This window comes from Alosa alosa, chromosome 10 (genome assembly GCF_017589495.1).
Source record: "Alosa alosa isolate M-15738 ecotype Scorff River chromosome 10, AALO_Geno_1.1, whole genome shotgun sequence".
NCBI lineage: Eukaryota > Metazoa > Chordata > Actinopteri > Clupeiformes > Clupeidae > Alosa > Alosa alosa.
Genome location: NC_063198.1, coordinates 9,521,163 through 9,545,617, shown reverse-complemented (window position 1 = coordinate 9,545,617; position 24,455 = coordinate 9,521,163). Strand labels below are relative to the sequence as shown.

The 24,455-nt window shown below is 42.7% G+C and overlaps 1 protein-coding gene across 1 annotated transcript in view; it reads right to left on the bottom strand.

The window, feature by feature from the left end:
- The window catches only part of scn8ab (sodium channel, voltage gated, type VIII, alpha subunit b), a 43,927-nt gene that overhangs the window by 12,404 nt on the left and 7,068 nt on the right, over positions 1-24,455 (bottom strand). The window contains 18 exon segments of the mRNA XM_048254743.1: positions 822-1,127; positions 1,129-1,278; positions 1,484-1,840; positions 2,053-2,226; positions 2,752-2,990; positions 3,467-3,599; positions 5,899-6,234; positions 6,985-7,035; positions 7,037-7,282; positions 7,567-7,773; positions 8,091-8,232; positions 8,456-8,519; positions 8,879-9,100; positions 14,312-14,403; positions 17,336-17,464; positions 17,750-17,839; positions 19,358-19,476; positions 21,677-22,005. Coding sequence (XP_048110700.1) covers positions 822-1,127; positions 1,129-1,278; positions 1,484-1,840; positions 2,053-2,226; positions 2,752-2,990; positions 3,467-3,599; positions 5,899-6,234; positions 6,985-7,035; positions 7,037-7,282; positions 7,567-7,773; positions 8,091-8,232; positions 8,456-8,519; positions 8,879-9,100; positions 14,312-14,403; positions 17,336-17,464; positions 17,750-17,839; positions 19,358-19,476; positions 21,677-21,958 — 3,339 coding nt within the window. The 5' untranslated portion in view covers positions 21,959-22,005.

The following is a 24,455-nucleotide window of genomic DNA, read 5'->3' as shown; positions in this document are numbered from 1 at the left end:
TTGCCCCGACACTGATACATGTCACTGTGCAAGATTACCTCGCGGTTTTGGCAAAGAATCGGCACAAACACACCACCAGCTCCAAAAAAACAATTAAACACAACCTCTCCATCTGCCCAGTCTGCCAAACAGCACCACAATGCACCACAATCACCAGCACACACACACACTCACACACACACACCAGACTGCTGCTTTTCACATGACTGCCTGATCGCAAACATGCACACACCACAGGACAAGCGAAGCCTCTCCTGCATCCCTCTCCTCTGTGCAGCTCTGCAATGCCTGAGCCAGTGCATTAACTCTCAGAGAGGATGCTGTCCTGCAAGGTGACGTCAGCCACAAGCATTTCATCAGCAGTAATGTGGATCTCCAGACCCAGACTAGAGTGGCCTTAGGGTTCTAGCCCTTTCTTTGTGCTATACCATATTCCCCCCTCCCACTCACTCTCTCTCTCTCTCTCTCTCAACAACGTCTTTAGTTTGCTCCATACCCAGCCTGACACATGGTTTTGTGTCCTTTGCAAAGCTTTATTCCTCAATTCCGTACTGCCTTTGACTCCTGACTGTTCTCTGTCTTCTCAGTTCTATTCAATTCTTCTCCCCACTTACTATTGATCCCCATCACTGTGATAACACTACACAAAGACCCCCAGTGTTTGAGGGAATTTGTAAGTGAATATTAAACAGATTTGCAAAAGGATGTAGGGGATTACATGGAAGTCTGTTATCAAATGAAGTTGCTCCTTACACAAACGGTTGCAGGGAATATTAGCATAAACGTAAGGAGTTTTAGGACTGCGTTTGTTTGTGACTTACGTCTTTGCTGTTCTCGACATCAGACTCGCTGCTGAAGTCCTCTGTGTTGAGGTTCTCGAAGTCGGACTCTCCAACGGCGATGGGGACGCGCACTGTGAGGTTGGGGTTGTGGATGAAAGACATGCGGTCCTCGTCAATCATGTACTTGCCCACGCTGCTGCCGATGCCGCTGGTCGTGCCGTTGCCATTCTTCTGGTAGTCCAGTATGTCGCCACGCCCGATGTCCGCGCCGTGGTGGTTAGCGATGCACTTGACCTTCTCATCCTCGTCCTCCTCGGGTTTCTTCTTGAGCACGTGGGCCACCAGTATCGCGGATGTGCACCTTCGCCCAGGCGATGCCCTTCTTGATGCGGATGACCGAAATCTGCAGGTTGTTCATCTCACCGTCGTCATCAGTCGCGGCCAGGTTGTCTGCGCTGAAGGAGCTCAGCAGCAAGGCCAGAAACAGATTCAACACCTGACCGAGAGAGGACATGTGAGCTCCAAAAAACATCTCAAATCGTCAAATGTTACCTTCTACACTCCATGACAGCATTGCACTATCTAATGTTTGCACCATATCCAAGAAACAGAAACAGATTCACCAACTGATGGGGTGAATTTTGTTTCAATCCTGTAGATCTGTTTTGTTTAACGCTGCTGTATAGCACTGTTGTACTCACCACCAGGTTGCCGATGACCATGACCATCATGAAGACGGTCAGACACATGGTCTGGCCGGCCACCTCCATGCAGTCCCACATGGTCTCGATCCACTCGCCGCACAACACGCGGAAGACAATGAGGAAGGAGTGGAAGAAGTCGTTCATGTGCCAGCGGGGCAGCACACAGTCCACAGCGATCTTGCACACGCAGTCCTTGTAGCTCTTGCCGAACAGTTGCATGCCCACCACGGCGAAGATGAAGACGATGATGGCCAGCACCAGGGTCAGGTTACCCAAAGCTCCCACCGAGTTACCAATGATCTTGATCAGCATGTTCAGGGTTGGCCACGATTTAGCCAGCTTAAACACTCTCAACTAGAGTGAGGGAGATGGATACAAGTCGAACAGAATTGAGAGAATGAGGTTGAATGACAGAAAATAGGCGAAACAGTGTTAGCCATAGCCAAACAGCAACCCTAGCATAAATAATGTTTACCATAACTACTGTAGCGTCAATCAGCGACCCTACATTACTTCAACACTGCTGAAGGACACACACGCGCACACACACACTCACACAAACTCACCAATCTGAAGGATCGCAACACTGACAGACCCTCCACATCAGCCAGACCCAGTTCCACCAAGCTCAGACTGACAATGAAGCCATCAAAGATGTTCCAGCCTTCCTGGAAGTAGTAGTAGGGGTCCATGGCGACCAGCTTGGCAAACATCTCAGCCGTGAAGATACCCGTAAACACCTGGTGGGCAAATGGACAGATCCCAAACAAAGGCTGAACTGACCTTTCAAACAAGGCTAGTGTATTGTTTTTCCAAAGAGATTTTGACCACGGTCTCCAACCCTAATGATATTATGGCTATGGGTTGTTCACAATCATCTTTAGAAAAAGCCAAGGTGATGCACATTTTAAGGCTTTACAAATACTCTGATGTCCTCTAAAACCATGTCCCAACAATTAGTAGTCACAGGCTCCTGTAAACTGCTAGCCAGCACTCTGAAAATGTGAAACATAGATGCCCATCTAGCAGGAGAAGGCTATAAGATGGCGCTTCCCTGAAATTGCAATGCAATTAAAATGTAATTATTGCAATGTAATTAAAAATAACAAAGCTAGCTAGCAGAATTTTTTAATGAAGAGAAAAACAACCACACTTTGGGCTTGTGTTAAAGCCAGTGGCACAGGGAACGCATGAATACATTGATCAATTACACAAATGTATACTGTATGCTTGTTTTGAATGGTCGCCTTTGTTCCATGACTCACCAGGTTTCCCACAGAGAGCACCTCCTCGAAGTGAGGGGTCATTGGGTAATGTTCCATGGCCATGAAGACTGTGTTGAGCACAATGCAAATGGTGATGGCCAGGTCTACAAAAGGGTCCATGACGATCAGATTCACTATCTCCTTGATCTTAACCCACAATGGGAAACACTCCCAGATCAGGAATGTGTTAGCAAACTTGTACCAGCATGGCGGACACTTTCTTTGGGATTCTTCAAGCTCTGCAGAAAAGATGGGCAGAGAGAGAGAGAGAGAGAGAGAAAGCAAGAAAGGTCAGAAACAAAAGCTAAAATATCAAGTCATATGTCATAACCCACTATAATATAATTCAACAATTGAAAGCAAAAGAGGTTGTTCTTAAAATGGTCTCTAATGGTCTTTAATATTGACATTAAACACCATCAAGGCAATAGAATATTTTCAAATTGGCCAGAAAGGTGTCATCTTGAAGGACAAATAGGAAGAAAGTGTTATTATGCAGTATATTTCTATGCAGATTTAAAGGCCCACCACAATGTAAAATACTTTGTAGTGTTTTTTTCTTAACGAAACTGCAGATCACACCTTTAACATGTTTTTTTGAAAACAAAGCCTGAGGTGGGTTCAGAGTGGGTAACATATTGACAGAGAGAGGGAGAGAGAGAAAAAAGAGAAGGAGAGCAAGAGAAAGAGAGAGAAGTGCAGGGAGTGCAGTTACCCTCGGCCAGTGTGTTGGTGTGTACAGTCATGGCGCTGTTGGCTCGTTCTTTCCGGCTGAAGGACATGTTGAGCTGATCCACGGACACCATGAGGGAACCCGAGAGCTTCCGCTTGCAGTCCACCTCAGTGGTCTATGCAAACACACCCAGACAAGGGTACACACACACACACACACACACACACACACACACACACACATAGTATACACACAACACACATGTACACACATAGACATAAACACACACACACAGACACACACACACAGACACACACACACACACACACACACACACACACACATAGTATACACACAACACACATGTACACACATAGACATAAACACACACACACAGACACACACACACACACAGACACACACACACACACACACACACACACACACACACACACACACACACACACACACACAGTGTATGCACAACACACATGTACAAACATAAACATACATACACATACACACATACACAGACACACACACACACACACACACACACACACACACACACACACAACCATATTTTAGGTATTTGATGGAGTGCACAAAGGTACATTCACACATACACGATGGGTATAAATGTGTGAGAGAAGAGACGAATACATGCACAAGCACATACACAAATGAGCGCATGCACACAGTCAACAAAAAACATACACAATGACACACTCAACACACACACACACACACACACACACACACACACACACACACACACACACACTTGTAATCGTGGGTACCTGTTCATGGCTCTCTAAGTATTCACACACACACAGACACACACCAGCATGAACATGCATGAGCAGGAGAGTGACAAAGACAGAGATAAAGATTGTAAGGCCCAGCTCCCACTTGCGATGCCTTTCCGCCAATCACAACAGAACTGCCCATAGTGCCCAAATCTACATGTTATATTTTGCAGAGGTGTTGCCGCTTCAGCCAATCACAGGCACCACATACATAATCACTTTGTCAGATGACCTTGGCACGTCTATCATGGTTAAGTTAGCATAATGCTTAGCATAGCTGCAGATGACTGAAGTACATTTCTCTTGTTCTGTGGTACTTTTATTACAATGCTAATTAGGCTAGCTAGGTGAAACTGGGCATCAGTGTCGGGTGAGACTGTGAAAAGTCAAAAACGATCAATAGACTACACTGATAGTATATGTCAAATCACGTTACCAACTAGGATGAGCAGAACGACGTAATAAAAATAATACTGGGAGTTTTAATGTTTTAGTCCAGTTGGTCCAAACCTTGAAAGTGGATTGTTCTGGAATGTTAAACTGTCTTTGGCAGAGGATGACAAAGGTGTGAGTATACGTGCAGCTAGAGGTGAGTGAGACGCTGGACGTCGGGGAATGTGTGTGTGTGTGTGTGTGTGTGTGTGTTTGTGAGAGAGAGAGGTAAAGAGACATTGGGAAATCTGGGGATTAGATGACAGTGGACTCTCTGGAACGGATCTCTATGACGGATCAATAACGTGGAGCAGGCCCTTATCACTATCTACGCCGCAATAGGACCAGCACCACGCCAGAGCTACTGAGTCATCTGCTATCACTGTGTGTGTGTGTCTATGCTTGTGTGTGCATTTCTGTGTGTATGTGTGTGCATACATGTGCATGTGTGTGTTTGTGTTTCTGTGTGTGTTCATGAGTGTGCTTATGAGTGTGTTTATGTGTATGCATGTGCCTGAGCTTGTGTGTGTTGTGGGTGTACATGTGTGAGTATGTGTGTGTATGTGTGTGTTTGTGTGTGTGTGTGTGTGTGTGTGTGTGTGTGTGTGTGTGTGTGTGTGTGTGTGTGTGTGTGTGTGTGTGTGTGTCTGTGTGTGTGTCTGTGTGTGTGACTTTAAAATGAGACTGAGACGGTTTGAGATGAGGGATGAGAGCTGAGGATTGAAGGGCGGTAACCTTTTCAGGATTGTGTGTATAAACATGATTCTCAAAGACAAATTGAGAAGTGAGGGATAGGCTGGAGTTTTGGCTACCCTGTACAGTTACATGGTTTATTCCATTTCAATGTCTTTCTCTAGTATGTTGTAGATGATACCAATCAAAACTGGGGTGGGACTATTTGGGTTTGTGGAGATGGGCAGACAACAGCATGCAAATTAATACAAAAATAAAAAAAAACTAAGAAATAAATTAGTGAAGGCAATGACAGTTTAGTATGGTGTGATAACAGCTAAGGAAAAATGAGTGAAATAAGAGACAGAGAGAGAAAGATAAGACAAAAGAAGAGAGGCAGAGAAGAATAAAAACAACTTGAGGTGAGTAATAAATAAAAACAAAAATAAACAAACAAACTGAAAGTAGAATCATCTGCCACCCCCATGCCTAGAGTCTAGTAGTCTGCCCTGTTCAGGACGTCCTTACACTGTCATCAGTAGCAGCTCTATATATTTTCACCTCAGGCAGGAGACGCCCGGGGCCCCTGGGGCCGATCAGAGACACCACGCCGTTGCAGTCCACCGTGCTGTTCCGCTTGCCGCCAGTGTGCGGCGCCAGCGGGTTGAGGCGCGAGGAGCCCTGGCTGTAGCCGCTGATGCTGTTGCGGCGGTAGGGGATGAAGAGGGAGCCGCGGCGGTCCTCGCTTTCCTCCACCGTGCTGTGCTCGTCGTCGGCGAACTCGTTCTCCGAGCCCACGTCTTTGCACCCGCCGCCGCCGCGGCCCTTGAAGCTGAAGATGCTGCTGCGGCTGTTGTGGCGTGACATGAAGGGCGATCCAGGGATGCTGAGCAGAGACTGGGGGGAGAGATGGAGACAGAGAGAGAGAGAGAGAGAGAGAGAGAAGAGAGAGAGGACAAATGTTAGAGGAGACAGACACATGAAGACATGATGGATATGCTGACCATACACTGGGAGGGAGAGAGAGAGAGAGAGACAGAGAGAGAGATAAAGAGAGATGGAGCGAGAGAGAGGAGGGAGGGGGGATGAAAGGAGATGCGGAATAGAGACTAGGGAAAAGATAGAAAGAGTGGCACAGAGAGAGAGAGAAGGAGAACGACATTAGAGGACAAAAACACATGAGGACAAAGACCAGAGGCTGAGAGAGGAAGATAGAGAGGGAGAAGAGGATCGGGGACAGAGACAGACAGACAGAAAAAAAAAAAGGGGAAAAATAAGGGACAAAAGACATGAGGATCCTGCACAGACTAGACAGACCTAAGAGGTGCTGACCAAGACCAGGAGAGAGAGAGAGAGAGGATGAGAGAAGAGAGAGAGAAAGAAGGAGAAGAGAGGAATAAGACATAGAATGAACAGAAGAACAATCACAAAGACATTGGTGAGGATCACAAAGGCTTTCTCTGACCAAAACTGAGAGGGAAAGGAGAACTCACCGGAGACCTGAGGGAAGGTGGACAGACAGAGGACACCTGGAGTAGGACCACCACAGCGTCATGTGATGAGGTGCTTCACGGAGACATGAAGGAGGATGTCAAAACACACACACACACACACACACACACACACACACACTGTCTTAGCTGACACCTGATTCATGCCGGAGGTTTTGCGGCCCAGCGGGTAACCGGGAAGCGGGGCGCTGGCGTTTGCTGCCGTCGTCGGACTCGGACTTGACCACCTTCTCGCTGTCGCCTTTTTCCTTCTCCTGCTCCTTCTGCCGCCACTTCTTCTTGCGGTTGCGGCGATCCTTGGCGCTCTTGGAGCTTAGCTTGGACACCTCGGAGGACGAGCGGGACAGACGCTCTCCGCCGCCGTCGCCGTCGCCATCGCCATCCACCACCGCGTCCTCCGACACCGTGCCTGCCGACGTCGCCATGGCAGCGGCCTTAGTGACGGAAACAGGAACACATTATCAGTGTCTTTCGTGATCACTGTGTGGTCACAATTCTTCAGTGTTAACACATATGAACATTACCTTGATTTCAAAGACAGATTTCTTTTTTGCTATTCATTAAGAAATACAAGACAATTATCAAAGTTTTGCATTGATAACTGATAAATAGCTCAATTATGTCTCTGAATTTGCCTTTCCTCTTGAGTAGTGCTCCAACTTCTGGCACTATTGATACTGGTCCTTAGTTTACCCGTCATTTATCAGAATTTGCGTACATGTGCATCATCCTGGTTCTTTTTTAGCTGCTCCAGCATAGCCTTGAACTCGGCCTCTTTCTGCTCTGCCTCCTCCATGGTGGCCTGGTTCTGCTCCTCGTAGGCCATGGCCACCACAGCCAGGATCAAGTTCACCAGGTAGAAGGAGCCCACGAAGATCACCAGCACAAAGAAGATCATGTACGTCTTCCCCGCCGCGCGGAGAGTCTGAAAGAGCAGACCGCACGCACACAGCATGAGAGAAAAAAATTAAATAAAACAATAGCCAGAAAACAAAATCAAGAATGGATATGAAAAAGACACAAATATTTATTTGTACTTCTATATAGCACCTCTGATACTTTCAATCGGGGTCAAACGTGCTCTAAAGGGTAGCATTAAGCTATTGGATGCCTAAAATTTCCCTCAGGATGAATAAAGTATCTATCTATCTATCTATCTATCTATCTATCTTAAAGGGTAGCTATAGAGCATTGTACTGTGATTTGGTTTGGCAAGGCAGGTACAGTGGATATTGAACTGACCAGCATATAGAGATTCTCCCAGAAGTCCTGGGTCATGAGTCGGAAGAGGGTCAGGAAGGCCCAGCCAAAGGAGTCGAAGCTTGTGTAACCATAGTTAGGATTCCGTCCGGCTTTCATGCAAGTGAACCCCTCTGGACACCGCCTGGATTGATGCACACACACACACACACACACACACACACACACACACACACACACACACACACACACACAAACACACAGAGAGAGAGAGAGAGTATGAGAGAGACAGAGAGAGAGAGAGAGAGAGAGAGGTGCACATCCCATAAAATCCATAATGGCTTCCTTTGCGTAAAGGGCTGCTGGGAAGTGGTCCTATAATGATGAGCTCAGCATCATCGACTCACCCCGAGTCAGAGCTGTTTCCACAGAGCAGAGCGTCGAGCTGGCCTGGCAGGAAGTAGAAATTAGCTGCAATGCAAAGGGCACATCTCTGCGTTAGTTCACATGCATGGGCGACCTGAGAGTTTGAGTCAAACAGTACAACAAGCAAAACAACACAATGCAAGTACAGTAAATACAACATCAAAACCTCCAAATGTATAATGGACTCCACAGGAGAAATAAACTGGCCGCAATACATAAAGTCTTAATTTTCCAAATAATTTCTGTCTGACCAAACTAAGAAGAACAGACCAAACCTCTATAGCCAGTTTATGTTCGCATGTATGTATATGAATATGTATATGTATATGTATATGTATATGTATATGTGTGTGCCTGCACATGTGAGGTTGTGTTTTGCATATGGTATCTGTGTTAGTACTCACTGTCGTTCATGATGTATTCATTCCAGTCGAAGCCGCGGCTGCCGTTGGCCAGGACGGGGTCAGTGAGGTTGACGGGCCAGAACACACACTTGTGACGCAGGTTCCCCATGAAGAGCTGCAGTCCGATCAGCGCAAACACACTCAGGCAGAACACTGTCAAGATCATCACATCCGACAGCTTCTTCACTGACTGGATCAGAGCGCCCACAATGGTCTTCAGGCCTGTACAACACACACACGCACACACACACAGGCACACGTGGCATTCGGACACACACACATACACATGACATACAAAAAACAAAAAAGGCAGGGGTACACTTAACACCCATATACACCCAAACAGGGAGCTATAGTTTGTGCGCATATACATGCTTACACACCCACACACACACACACACACACACACACACACACAAATAAACTTATACAAATAAATCTCTCACATACAATGCACACAACAAAGTATTGTACACTTCCAAAATAGATTTAAGAATTGAGGGATTCAACATACTGCAGGTTTTAGTGCAAATTAGCTTCCACAAAATTACATAATGTGAACTAGTGATGACAAAGTTCAAGATCAAATTTAAACTGAACCAAATATGAAAATATAAATGGAAACCAGATACAACCTGAAACATGTAGTTTTCTTTCTTTCAATTGTTCTCTCCCTCTCTCTCTCTCTCTCTTTGCACTTTTGCACCCCCCAAAGTGATGTTTCCTACATTTTCCCTGTAGTTTGAAATATGTAGCATACATCTGCAAAAGTCAAAATTCAAAATTAAAAACTCAGAATATGGTGCAGTTTCTTCCCATCTCATTTCCAGCACTAACACTCCCTACCCCTAACCCTACAAATTCATATAGTGCGCCGGTCACTTAAATGCCATCACTGACACGCACAACAGATGGAAGATACTGCTCATACTAGAGATCTAGATTACAATAAATTAATCTATTTAAGTAAGTAAGTGCATACATAGTATAAAAGAAAAGTGCTCTCACTTGCATTTCTTTTTCAGCATTTATTTTTCACTGAACCAACAGTTTAGAAAATGCAGTCTAAAGCTTTTTTTTCCCTTTCTGTTTTACAATTGTTCTCTCTGGAATACATGCGAAGCAGTGCATGGTGGGTAGCTGTGAGGAGGAGCATACGGTATTCCTTTGGTTTGTCACAGCCCTGCCACTCCTGGTCTGTGTGTGTGTAGTGTGTGTGTAGCGTGTAGTTTGATACCCTCTCCGACAGAGAGACCACTGAATCGAAAAATAAAACGTTAAATTCGGACATGCTCTCCGACTCGCAATCCTCTAGCTTACCAGTAGCGTATGCAAAACACATGCACAGACACTCCACGGGGAGACACATCCAGACTGTAGCGGACTCTGAGTCGAGAGTCTCATCCACGTCCAGCCCAAATCGTGCCCCAATAGCCTCGGTTACACTGTGACCCATCAGCACAGGAACTTAAGACCAGGAACTGTGGCCGTAACTGTTGAGCTGAGCTCGGGCTGGAGTTCCTGGTTAAGGCCTGTTTATGAGTAGCCCAGTACAGTAGAGCGTAAACGCTCCCTACTAGCCCCAGGTGAGGCCCACAGTGTAAACAGGGCTATTGTGGACCAGATGTATGCCAGAGTCGGCTGCTGTCTGTTGGTGTCAGATCAGGCTGGTGTACGACGATGAGCCTCGTGTCCGTCTGACCTCACGTCTGACTGCACTGCTCGCGTTAGAGGTGCACCAGTTAGTTCCTTTGTCAAATAATTAAAAATGCTTCTGCACATACACAGTGATGCAATTCCAAAGGTATGGCAAAAAACTACACTTCCCAGTACGACTGTGCAATCCAAACATCTTGGGTTTTTGCTTTAAGTATTTCATATGCACTTATTTTTTTTCCCATCAGGGATTGAAAAGAAAATGTTAATAATTGCAATAAAACACTTCGAAACAGACCAAGGTGTACAGAATGCACAGGAATAGTGTGAATTATTGGCCTTCAACATTCCTTTTGTACTGCATCACTATTCAAAAGCATTTTTACTCATCACAGTAGAAGCTAGGCACTACACCTTTAACACAGACATTTCAAGATTGTTATGCCACTGAGCGTGTGCAGACAGCAGGGCAGGGAGGGGAGGAGCCTCACCTCTTCACAAACACTCATCTCACGATTGTAAGCTTGGTTTATGAGAGCAACCTCTCCATCTACAGGAATGCAGATGAAATAGGCAGACAGAACAGCAGCAGCAGCAGCCGCAGAGGGAGCAGGAAGGAGGGAGGAGAAGAAAGGACAGACAGAAAGGAAGGAGGGAGGGTGGTGGTGGTGAGGGATGAGGCTTTACTGCATGCAGGCCATTTAAACACCAAGGCTGAAGACATCATCATCATCATCATCATCATCGTCATCATCACCATGGTCGGCTGTACTGCCATAGGAATGATGACATTTCTATTATGCGTATTGTTCACGTCCTAAGGCCAATGCAGTGTTCTTACTTATGTGCTTTCAGGCAGGCTAAAGTCTCCATGACCAGTGCTTCAGTGAAGTACAAATTTCTCACTGGGAACCAATCCTGCTAAACGCCCTTGACCACTGCCCTGGAACCTGACCTGCTGCTGTATAACTGAGCCTGAGCACAATAGCAGAAGGCTACTTTTTCTAATCTTTTGTGTTTGTGTGTGTGTGCATAAGTGTGTGTGTGTGTGTGTGTGTGTGTGTGTGTGTGAAGCAGCATGCAGCAGAATGATATTATACTAGGCTTGGCAGTCTTACTAAACACATGATGCGTAGTCCACCGGGAAAGACTACATGGCTAAGAGTTAGCTTTAAATTGGACTGTACAGTACATATAGGATTGGTTCTGCAATAGGATTGGTAGTCTGGGGATACCTCTAGTCTATGGTGTACTGGTGTCAGTACTAACTGTTAAGTTAGCTGGTAGCCATATGTGCAGTCACTAAATATGTAAGACTAACTGAACACCATTAACAATACATGAGGATAATTATGCAGTTGTATTGTAAAAACTGTTTTCATCGCATAATCACAGCAGAATTTTACAATCACAACATCCAGTAGAGACTAGATCCAGTGTCACCTACTTTCCCATATCAGTGAGAAAATACTGGGCTTATAGTACCTGATGGTTACATTAGCATTATCTATACTATACTATACTACAGGTCTCTAGTCTCTCTACCAAACCCCACTATACTATCATCTACTAAACTACACTAAACTACTGTGCAACACTATACACAATATACAATAGTAGATTGTAGTAGACTACACTATACTGTACTAAACTATACTATGTCGTAGGCTTTTTGTCACCTTTTTCTCTGAAGCCATTTGTATATTGTAGCATGTGTGTTGTGTTGTGATGTCTCTATCAGGATGCATGTCAGAGAAAGAGAGAAAATAGCTCTGATTGCTCCCATTGAACAGGCCACCAAGAAAATGTCAAGTTAGGAAGAGTAAAGGTGGTGAAAGATGTGGCCAGAGACAATCCTCCAAGCAGAAATCCAAGCAAAGTTCCCAGAATTGTGGAAGAGAAGTCAATCTAAGAGATGTGGCTCCAAAAAGACTAAAACGTTCAGATTGTAGTAAAGGGCACACCAGCAACAGAGAAAATGGGCACAGACTTCCAGGGTGATCTTCTGGATGTGTAGAATAGACACAGTATGAATGAATGAGTTCTAACCATGACTGTGAATTAGACACCTCAGTGGAGGTGTGCAACTTGCTGGTTAAAAAGATGTTGTCAAAAACGGAATAAAAAAGATTCAAGAAAAGGAATAGATAATAAAAGGTATAATATCTTTATAAAAAATAACCATTTTTTTCAATAATAGGTAAAACAAGTCATCTTTCTGGTCATGACCAAAGTGAATGGAAATCCGGTGTAAAGAAACACCACAAAATCCAGCAAGGTAGAGAAGTCTCAGTTGATTAGCTGTGCTCAGTTGAGTAGGTCTAGTTCAGTAGTTCTGTAAAGGTATGAAAGGCCATTACCATACACTAAAACATGTTCTCAAAACACCCACAGTTTACCATGTTGCTTTAAGAGTAAGAAACAGTGCAGTGTCTTGTTGCACCATGGTGACTGAAGGAAGGGAATAGGAGAACTTTGTTTTGGTGCACAACATTATGAATGAATTAGCTCTTGAGAATGGTAAAGAAACATTGCAGGTATTCAACCAAAACGTGTACTACAAAATGTCACAGAGACTTGTGATGAAATGAGATTTAACAGCAAGAAACAACAATGCTGAAAAGATTGATGAAAATCCACATTTCAACTGTGAATGGACAAGTATAAGACTTAAAGCTTTCCAAGTGAAGCCATACAGTCACTCTTAGAGTAGTAGTAGTGGTCTATAAAAACTCTATCAACATTTATATGCAGGAAGGACTCAAGCAGAGCAAATCAGTGATACCATACCCTAAGGACGTGGAAGAAACCCAGAAGAAACTGGTGAAAAGTGAAACTTGTTGTGCAAGTGTCACATGAGTAACCGGAACGTTCTATCAACAAATTCTGTACATTAACCTGCAGCCTTTCTATTAACTACTAACCTCTCTCTCTCAGTTAACATGTCTATCAACTACTTGTCTTTCTACAAACTCTTTATCACTTAACTTATCTAACTGTTCTATCATCTTTTAATCATCAACTAGCCTTGGAACAATATAGAAAAGACTGCAAGTGAAATTTATTGGGCACATGAGTGGCCGGAACATTCTATCATCAACTTAGTAGCTAAAGTGAATATATGTAACGACTCAGATTACATAACGATTCAGAGGAATACCAGACTTTTGAGTTTGTAATTAGATAAGTTAGCTATTTTAAGAGTAAGGCCAATTAGCAACAATGTGTACATGGGGAGAGACGGATACTGTTTAATTTATGTAATTTGCTTGACAACTAGACAGTGTGATTGAGTGTGAAAAAGGGTAGATGTGCTAGGATGAGTAAAACTTGTGTGAGTTCTGTAATGATGGGCTTTAGACATACAGTAGTTCATACCGATACATAGCAAAATATTAGTATAGCCAAAAATAATAGTTTAGATGATATTGTTTACTTGCCAATCCACAGAACATTTGAATATATTAATGAAACATGACAAAAGGTTGTTCTGTGTGAAAAGTGGTCGGGTATTTCCTGCCTACATTACACTGGAGAAATCTATGACAAAAAGCATTTTTAAATCTGTAACGTTTTGAAAACAACTTGGTGTTTTACATTGATGCATAAAAGGGAGTAGACTGCAAAGCCTATCAAAAATGTGTCATCACCATTTTTGAGTGCAATAACACAAACGCAAATTAATTAAAGCACTGTTTCCATGGCATCCCATGTGGAATAGAAGCCTTAGGAAGCACACATGAAGCCAGTCAGCCTTCGAGTTTAAGCACGTCTCACCTGGAATCACAGAAATAGTTTTCAGAGCTCGCAGAACCCTGAATGTTCTCAGCGCGGACACATTCCCCAGGTCCACAAACTCTGTTACATATCTGAAACAAGGGAGGATCACACACACAGAACAATCACGACACAACACACACAAAAACAAACAGACACACACACACACACACACACACACACACACACACACACACACACACACACACACATACACACACACACACACACACACACACACACACACACACACACACACACACACACACACACACACACACTCTCTCTCTCTCTCTCACACACACACACACACACACACACACACACACACACACACACACAACACAAACATACATACTGCACATACACAAACCAACTCATGTTCAGCACCACAATTGAGCACAACACCACCACAGGGCAGGAGTAACACACAACTGCAAAGCCAGAGGTGGGAAACCGAGAGGACAAGAAGAAAGGGGGGAGGTGGAGAACAGGAAGCAAGAGGGGGGCATCCCTAGACCTGGCCTGAGTCCATCCCTTGGGAGGACCATAAATAGGTCTCTGCCATAGAGCTACCCACACCCTGCATGTTTTAAAAACAAAATCTGCCTACAGTTGAACACACTGAGGCACGTTACACTGACAGGAATGCTGCCACAGTAATGGTTAAACAGGCGGAGAGGGAGAAAGATACTCATCATACAGAAAATAAAGAAAAAGAAGACGCTCAGTTGGTGGACCCCCATATGACATGGTAGTGGTCTATCTTTATGTGTCTCAGTTGGTGGACCCACATATGACATGGTAGTGGTCTCTCTTTATGTGTGTCATGTGCTTGGCCTCAGACGAAGACTTGTTTTGTAAGTATGTTGGAATGAACAATTCCTCAAAACTGAAATATTGCATTTGTTAGTGTTCTGGTTTTTGAGGTGTTACGCTTATTTTTATATATCTGTCACGGGGAGCACATTCAGACAACATAATAAAAAATGAAATGGGCTAACTGAGCCCCTGTCATATCAACATGCCCTCAGTATGTGGGAGCCAATTCTCACTTCAATTAGGGGCCTGGGAAATACATTTCCAGAAAATTAAAACACAAAATCCTGTTAAAATATCTGAAAATATCTGAAACTTGCAAAATGACATAACAGCAGTGTCCAACTTAACATTGCAGACGCAATGAAGCATTTCTTGCTTCTTCTGCTTGTTTGTTTGTTTGCTTCACAGGGCGTGAGTAGCTTACTTTGAAAGCAATGTCAGTGGCTGCTTGGTCTGTCACACATGTTCGAGATCAGAGCCAGGCTACTGACTAGTAAACTGAGTGAAACTAGCATTATGATAAATGTATGTTAAAGTTGTCACATGTTCATCTTAACAGTTTTTAAGTCTAAAAAAATACTTTTCAAATTTGGTTTCTGTGATGTAGATGAATGTATTGCAGTGGCATACCTATTGAAACTAAAATAAGCAAAACGATGCACGATAATTTAAGCAAAACGATAATTTGTACACCAAACATCCGGCTCAAGGAGTGTATCAGAATCTCGTTTAGTAAAAGTTGTTCTATACAGTTTTAAAATTACATAGGTGATACATATTAATGTATTTTATCTATCTATCTATCTATCTATCTATCTATCTATCTATCTATCTATCTATCTATCTATCCACTGTATCAATCTATCTGTCTGTCTGTTTGTTTGTCTGTCTGTTGCTGTTATTGACTATATTCTATATTTTTTGGGTTATCTCTTTCTCTCTCTATTTTACCTCTTCTCTTCTTTTCATCTCTTTCCTTGCTCTTTCCTTTGGATCGCATGGGAGAGCGGAGGGGCTAAGCAAAGGGCTGCATGTGGAAGGGATGGATTGCTTGCTGCTTGAGAATGCAGTCGAGGTATTGATTGGTGGAGTCGTGAATTAGACTAAGGCTACACCCCTGTACGCCTGTATTTTTAATGACAGCGTCATTTTTAATTTTTTTATTTTTTTAAAATAGCACAACCATTACACTCCATGGTTAGGTAGTCAAATTTAAAACAGAAGATTTTTATGTCGATGTGCCTAAAACACATTCCACCTGACACTCTGATAAAAGGGTGATGACGTCAGATCAGCTCAGGACTAGGGTAACTTGACCCGGCCTACTGACTCAGCACATCTCTGTAGTGCATTAAGCAATGCACACTGGCAAAAAAGCTTCCCTCAGATTCCACTTGCACTTGATTGAGGTCTGAAGGGCTGCATTCTCAAATCTATGGGCGTGTATATAATGTGGACCGCTATTACACAAGGGAGTAGTGTAGTCAGTTCCTTATAGTGCATTAAGAAATACGTACTGGCACAAAAGCTTCACTTAGATTCAACTTAGACTTGACTGAGGTCTGCATTCTCAAATGTATGGATGTGTATCATGTCTATGATATCCTATGTCAGGGCCACTACACAAAAGGGAGCTGTCTTATGCATCACTATTTACAGTTTGAAGTGGACTGTTTTGTGTGTATTTGAGTGATTTCACTGATTATGCGAGTGTGAAAGACTGTGTATATGTCTGAGTTACTGAGTGTGTGTGTAGTGTGTGCATCTATATGTCATTATAAATGAACTGTCAGAATCATTTACCATCTGACAAGGTTGTCATTCTGCACCAAATTGTGGGCTGAAATTTCAACATTTTGGTGGCTACAACAATCATACAAACCTGCCATATTACTGTAAGTGGTATGATCAAAGAATTGGTTAACTGAACTGTGTTCCCATTCCCTATAACTTTATAAACAAATAATACATATCTACATCACTTGAAATATAATATTATCTGAAAGAGTTATTATTATAACAGCAATTTCACCATTAAAATGTGTCATTTGTTTATTTAGTTCATAATTCCTCAGATATTGCTGGCAAACTCTTTTGGTTGCAAGAGACAGAATGAAAACGACAAAAATGACTGAATTGGCACACAGACTGATTCATCATCATACATGACCATCTAGGTATACATGTGTGTGCGAAACTCACGCCATGGATATGACCATAAAGTCCAGCCAGTTCCAGGCATCCCGGAGAAAAGTGAAGCTATCTATAGCGAAGCCTCTGGAAACAATCTTTGTCAGAGATTCAAAGGTGTAGATTCCAGTGAAAACATACCTGCACAAGCACGAACTCAGTATTTATCTTCAGAAATTACATAGTCAAGGAAACATAAACATAAATATGTTTTTAAAAATGAAGACTTTGGACATTAGTTATTATTATCAGTGCTGTATTCATATTATATACTGTACATACACACTTAGTTTGTATACGTATTGCATAGTGAAGAATTTAGCTTTTCAAAATAGTTGAAGAAGGAGATTACACAAACTTAGATTTGTGTGCAAAAATGTATTTGTAAAACAGTAGGAATAGAGGAAAAGGAAATGAAGTACTTACTCCACTTGTTTGGACCAATTGGGTGGATCGCTAAATGTCATGAATACGCAGTTTGTCAAAATAGTACACATAATGATCATGCTGAATAATGTAGGGAGGGAGTTAAGGAAAACAGAGTGGCCTTGGCACACACACACACGCACGCACACACACACACACACACACACACACACACACACACACACACACACACACACACACACACACACACACGCACGCACACACACACACACACACACACAAACACACACACACACACACACACGCACACACACACATGCACAGGCACACACCATTCTGGTTTGTACAATGACAGTAGACTGTCTAATCATGCAGATGATGACACACTGATTATAAGTAGACACAACCAAACCTATTTAGAAACTATGTGACAGTCAAAGCTCAGATGCTTGTATTGGCCATTTACTGTACACACACACTACTGTATATCACACACACAGACTCAAAGTTTGAACAACTTGAAGGATCTCCTGCAGCAGAAGTGGAATATGCTGGTTGTGCTATATTTCACGTCACAAATGTATGTGCCACTTGAATGTATAGTTTGGGGTTGTTTCATTTGCTGTGTCATTGACAGAATTTTTTTTCACTGATGCAGAAATACAGCTGTTTCTCTATAATACTGACAGGATCAAACTTTGCCCATCACATCTGATTGGTTGGTGTGTCGCCATGGCCACTGCTAGGTGGAACAAAGTAACCTGATCTGTCTCTCAGGCAAATTCCCATATGTGAGTAAGGCTTCTGGACACTTCCTGAGTCTGCGGTTTTCCTGCCCCCGTCCCAGTTTTCTGGTATACCACCTCATTTGCTACAAGAAAGTTGCATAATACAAAATGCTCGGGGGAGCTTGTTTGAGTGTACAGGTGTATGTTTGCATGTAGAATTTGTTCAATTTCCCCTTTTTTGTCTTGCCAATTCACAGTATATTCTTATCTCTTCTTATTGCTTTTGCCTGGCTTGTCTCTAGTTTTGAGATTTACACTACAATGTAAAGATATACACTACCGTTCAAAAGTTTGGTGTCACTTAGAAATGTCCTTGTTTCCATCATTAATGTTGTAAATGACTGTTGTAGAAAGAAATGGCTGATGATCTTTAATGCAATATCTACATAAGTATACAGATGCCCATTATCAGTCCCCATTCGTCCAATGTTCCAAAGGCACATTCTGTTTACTAATCTGATATCATTTTAAAAGGGTAACTGAGAAAACATTGGAGAACCCTTTTGCAATTATGTAAGCACATAATGTAATCTGAAAACTGCTACCCTGATTAAAAAAAAACAATGCAACTGATTTCAGCTGGTATTCTGTCTATAATGGAGTGGAATGGAAATTTCTAAGTGACCCCAAACTTTTGAACGGCAGTGTATTTCTTACAATATGTCCACAAAACAGCTGTATTCAGCATATTGTAAGCCCTTCCATGACACTACTTAGGCACCAAATGGTCTATTTTCACACAGTGTCTGTGTGCTTTGCCAATACAATCTTGAGTAATCATGGTAGGTACATGAGAGCAAATTCTCTCCTGTTGCAGGAAGTCTTTAAGAACATTTTTATTTGTATTTCAAAAGGATATGAGTGTATCAAAATTTTAATTGCTATTTTTCTGAAAATACTGAACGGACTAATGATATACAATGACGGTGTTGCGCTGAACCTGAAGATTGTTTTCCCTTTGTTTAGTACTATAAATGTCTGTGGAAAGAGAGAGAGAGAGAGAGAGAGAGAGATTAAAATTCCCATGCAGTCTTTAGTCTCATGTCAAAGTTGATTGAGATTGACACTGATAAAGAAAAATAATTCTATATTATGGAGTGGACACAATGTAAACATATCAGAGGTAGTTCGCCATGTTAGCATGTTAGCAGAGGTAGTCCACCATGTTAGCATGTTCAACAAAGTAAATAAAGATACATTCAGGGGCACATCACATTGAAGCTTGTGAAAACAGAACATGTTCTTTGACAGCAGTTCTACCACAGAGACACGCAACATCTTCATACAAACCTTAATTAGTCCTAATAGTTAAAAACTGAAGGGACTCCTAACACATGTTCACTGGAACTTAAGGAAGTCCTAATACATATTTGTTGGAACCTTATCTCACGTTAAAAATGATTATAAGGTATTATTGCATCTTGTAAAAGGACTATGCATAAGTTGTTAAAATGCATTGGCACAATGACCAGGCCATGTAGTTATGAGTCGGCATGGTTGGTGATATAATGCATTATACAAAATAATCTGAGATTTTTGGCTAATAATGCTATAATCTGGTGTAACCATTAGTTATAATACATTAAAGCAACAGTTCATATTGCATTATGAAGATTGCTATAGTCTTATACTTGTTTGCAAATGATTATAATGACTTATGATCACTTTATATCATGCATAAGTCATTACAACAATGACCTTCATAGAAAGTGTTACCGGGAGTCCTAATGCATGTTCTTTGGAACCTAAGGAAATTCTAATTGCATGTTCTTTGGAACCTAAAGAAATTCTAATTGCATGTTCATTAGAACCTAAGGAAATTCTAATTGAATGTTCATTAGAACCTAAGGAAATTCTAATTGCATGTTCTTTGGAACCTAAGGAAATTCTAATTGCATGTTCATTGGAACCTCAACATGTCTTAATGTATTAATGCATCCTGATGTCCTAGTACATATCCATGGCACTCAGTCAGCAGGCAGCACAGTGTCACAATAACCACTGGCCAATGATGGACAGAGCCACAGGCAGACCACCACAGGCAGAGGACAGACTACTGATGCCAACGGCAGACAGAGACGCCACAGTAACCTGAGCCTGTGCTGCCAAAGGTTGGCACGGCTGCCCACCAGTGTCACAGTAGCTTGGGCTGCCACTGGTGGGGGGTGGGTAAGGATGACCACTACTGTCACCGTAGTCTGGGCTTCCGCTGCCAAAATCTGGCATTACAGGCTTCCGCTAATGACAGACTGGCCTTCTGCAGCAGAGTCGACAGAGATGACTCTAAGAGGACCTGTAATTCACACTTAATTTAACACTGCAGTTAGCACAAACACTGTTCTACAAATTCAACATGAACTTGAGCACAGCAATGTTCAGGTGATTAGAAATGGCATCTAAACACTGTGTTGTATATATAGTGGACTATATATCAAAATTGGTCTGTGCATTGCAAAGTTAATGGCACACAGTGACAGTTCAATTTCAACAATTTTGTGTTAACATTCTATTTCAACGGAAACCCTTTGCCCAGCTCCCCTGTATGTTCGCTGAGAACTACAGTACCTCCTCAAAAGGTTTGCAAGTGTTCGCAAACATTTACAGAGAAATCACAGCAAACGCGAACACATCTCTGAGCTACATGTAGATATTATTATATTTGATAACATTTGAGATTTTTTTATTATAACATTGCCACGTATTCCATTGAGTAAAACTGTAGCCCTGACACACTATCACAGCTCTGCAGAGGCAGAGCAGGTAAGCATTATGTTAAAGATTCATACCATCAGCAGCAGTGTTTAGCCCCAAAGAGCCGCTTAAAAGAGCCTTATCTCTCTGAGCGGGTGTGATTAAAGGACATCACAGACCTTGGATGTCCTGATGCAGAGTGCAATTATATTGAAAGCTGTAGAACAGTGTGTGTTTGTGTGTGTGTGTGTGTGAGAGAGAGAGAGAGAGAGAGAGAGAGAGAGTCTCTGTGTACATGTATACGTGTATGTGTGTGTGTGTGTGTGTGTGTGTGTACATATCAGATACCCTGGGTGACAAAAAGCCATCTCCACCAGCCGCATTTGTTCCATCTATCCCTGCACCTGCAAACATCACTCCCCTCCCCTCCCTATCCACCAGGCTTGACCTTGAACCTCTTGACCTCTGACCCGTCCACTCTACTCACTTTCATGGTCTGGTAATAGGGATCCAGGTCTTCCAGCGGTGTGGCCGTCATGCCTGGGGGGATGTCCCCGTAGATGAAAGGCAGGCTCTTGCCTGCCTCCAGGTCACGGTTGGGCTTTGGCCCATCGTCCTCCGTTTCATCGCGGTGACTGCTGTCCGAGCGTGGCTTGACAGGCTTCTTCTTGCGCTCTTCCTCAATGCGCTTTTCGATGTTAATGAGACTCTCGGGCGTGAAGTACTTGAAACTGTCAGGTCCTGGAGTTGCAAACAGGGGGGCGGCCATCTTCGCATCCTGCAGCGTGGAGCACTCTATTTATAATCCATTAAGATCTATGCATCACATAGGGATGGAGAAGAGAGAGAGAGAGAAAGAGAGAGTAAGAGAGAGAGAGAGGAGGGAGAGATTGGTTAAAGTTACTATATTAGAGATCAAAGACATTTAGTTGGATTCAGGACAACTGGAAATCAAACTCCCCACCAGCATAGAGAGAGAGAGAGAGAGAGAGAGAGAGAGAGAGAGAGAGAGAGAGAGGGAGAGAGAGAGAGAGAGAGAGAGAGAGGGAGGGGGGGGGGAAAGACAAAGCAGAATGAGATCTTACAAAATACACCAGCTGAAAAGCAATCCTCTGTTCAAAACCAACACACATAATCATTTGTGAATATATGCGTCAACATGGCTGATATATAGGTCAAGTGTTCAAATATATATAAATGAAAATTCTGGTCATGTAATACCATATAATATTGTGCAATATAGAAATATGTCACGCACTGAGGAGAAAACCTGGCCTGTGTGTCGAGCCCTGTCTGAGTAATGATGTAGTTTGATTGATCCAAGTCATACAACCTACCAGGATAATCTTTAGAAATATAATCACTATAACAACAACAGTAATAGATCAACAGGGGGTACATACAGTACAGGTCATTATTCGTAGTGGAATATGAGGTATTATGCAAACTGCTGATCATTATAGCAGAGACCAGATGCTGCAAGCTTGTTAAGACATTGCATCATCTATGACTTTAGGATAAATGCTATTGGTAATAATTTACTTTTTAAAATCAAATCAAACTAAATCAAGGTTGAATATGGGATTTAACACAGTGCATTGTAGCAAAGAAATTAGTTTGTAACTGCACCCTATACAATATAATAGTGTTCATGGCTATATTGCTGCTAGTTAACAAACACATACAGTATGCAAACACATACATACATAGTCTGTTCTGCATATTTGAAAGAACTGTAATTTTTTGTTGCTGGATGTAATCTTCCAATCAGATTGTTTTACACTTTACAAGTTAGGCTATGACAGGCTGTGCTAACATATTAAAACATAAAGTAACCTGCAGCATAACTTGTAACCTGGTATAGTAACCTGGTCAACTGAATCAAATTACTGGATTTATGCATGAAATATAATCTGATCTAAACCTTAGGATTCAAGGAACAAAATAATACATTAAAGGTTGACTTGACAAATCCTCAAAATCAGTAATCTTATCAATATAAACAAAGTCAAGCAGGGTTCTCAGTCTTTGTCTGAAGACCAAATAACTTTAAAGCATATCAAAGGCTGACTTACCACCATTTAAAACTAGATATAAACCAAGATCTAGTCGATCTTGTCAGTTTCTTTTTTTAGTTTATTTTTAGACAGGGAGGAGGCAGCTCAGAGAGGGTGAGAGAGAGAGGGATTAGGAGTGGGTTTGAGAAATGACCTCAGGCCGTACTCCACCAGGGTACCCGCGGGCACTGGACCCATATGTGGTGCAGGATGCCAATGCCACCAGTGCACTACAGCTCCCCCTGGGTGGGCATGTATGAGAACGTGTGGGGAGGGCAGAGGTGACTGAAAGGCCTTGAACATGGTACTTCACAGGCACCAGCCTGCCTGAGATGCAAAACACCAACACTACTGTTGCGGCTCCCCTTGTAATGTCCGTTTGTTGAGGAGAGACTGCTGGTCCTGACCACAACCTACATCAGCTATACTGTAGCCACCGCCCTGCTTCATAAATGAATCAATATATCTTTCAGACCACACTATGCTTCCCTGTTCTTACATATGATACATCATCTTGTCCTAAACATCCCACCCAGGACATAAACTACCCTATATCTCCACCAGCCACCAACCTTTTCATTAATTTACAATTAACTCAGTATAATTTTCAAACCAGAAAACTGTATGTTGCATGGTTTTGCCATGTTTGTTAAATCAGTTCGTCTGACAAGAGGTTGTAGGCCCCTTGTCTTCGCCATGTAAATTGTCTCTTCTTCCAAAGCATCAGTTTCACCCTCCACCAGCTTGTGTCGGTTTTTAATGTAGCAAACATTGCGCACTATGAGAAAAGAAGGCTAACTGTCTAGTGACATTGATCCACACGTGCACATCTACTGTATACATTCCGCTCCCAAAGTGCCTACACATACTGAAGAATGAAGAAAGTGTATGCATGTGTCCAGCTCAACCTATGCACACACACACGCACACACACACACACACACACACTGCACTACCCAGTACCATACTGTGCCTACCTACCCAGTACCATACTGTGCCTACCTACCCAGTACCATACTGTGCCTACCCAGTACAATACTGTGCCTACTCAGTACCATACTGTGCCTACCCATTACCATACTGTGCCTACCTACCCAGTACCATACTGTGCCTACCCAGTACCATACTGTGCCTACTCAGTACCATACTGTGCCTTTTGAGTCCTTTACCTCCTATGGCAACAACACTGGCTCTTCACTGTGTCAACAA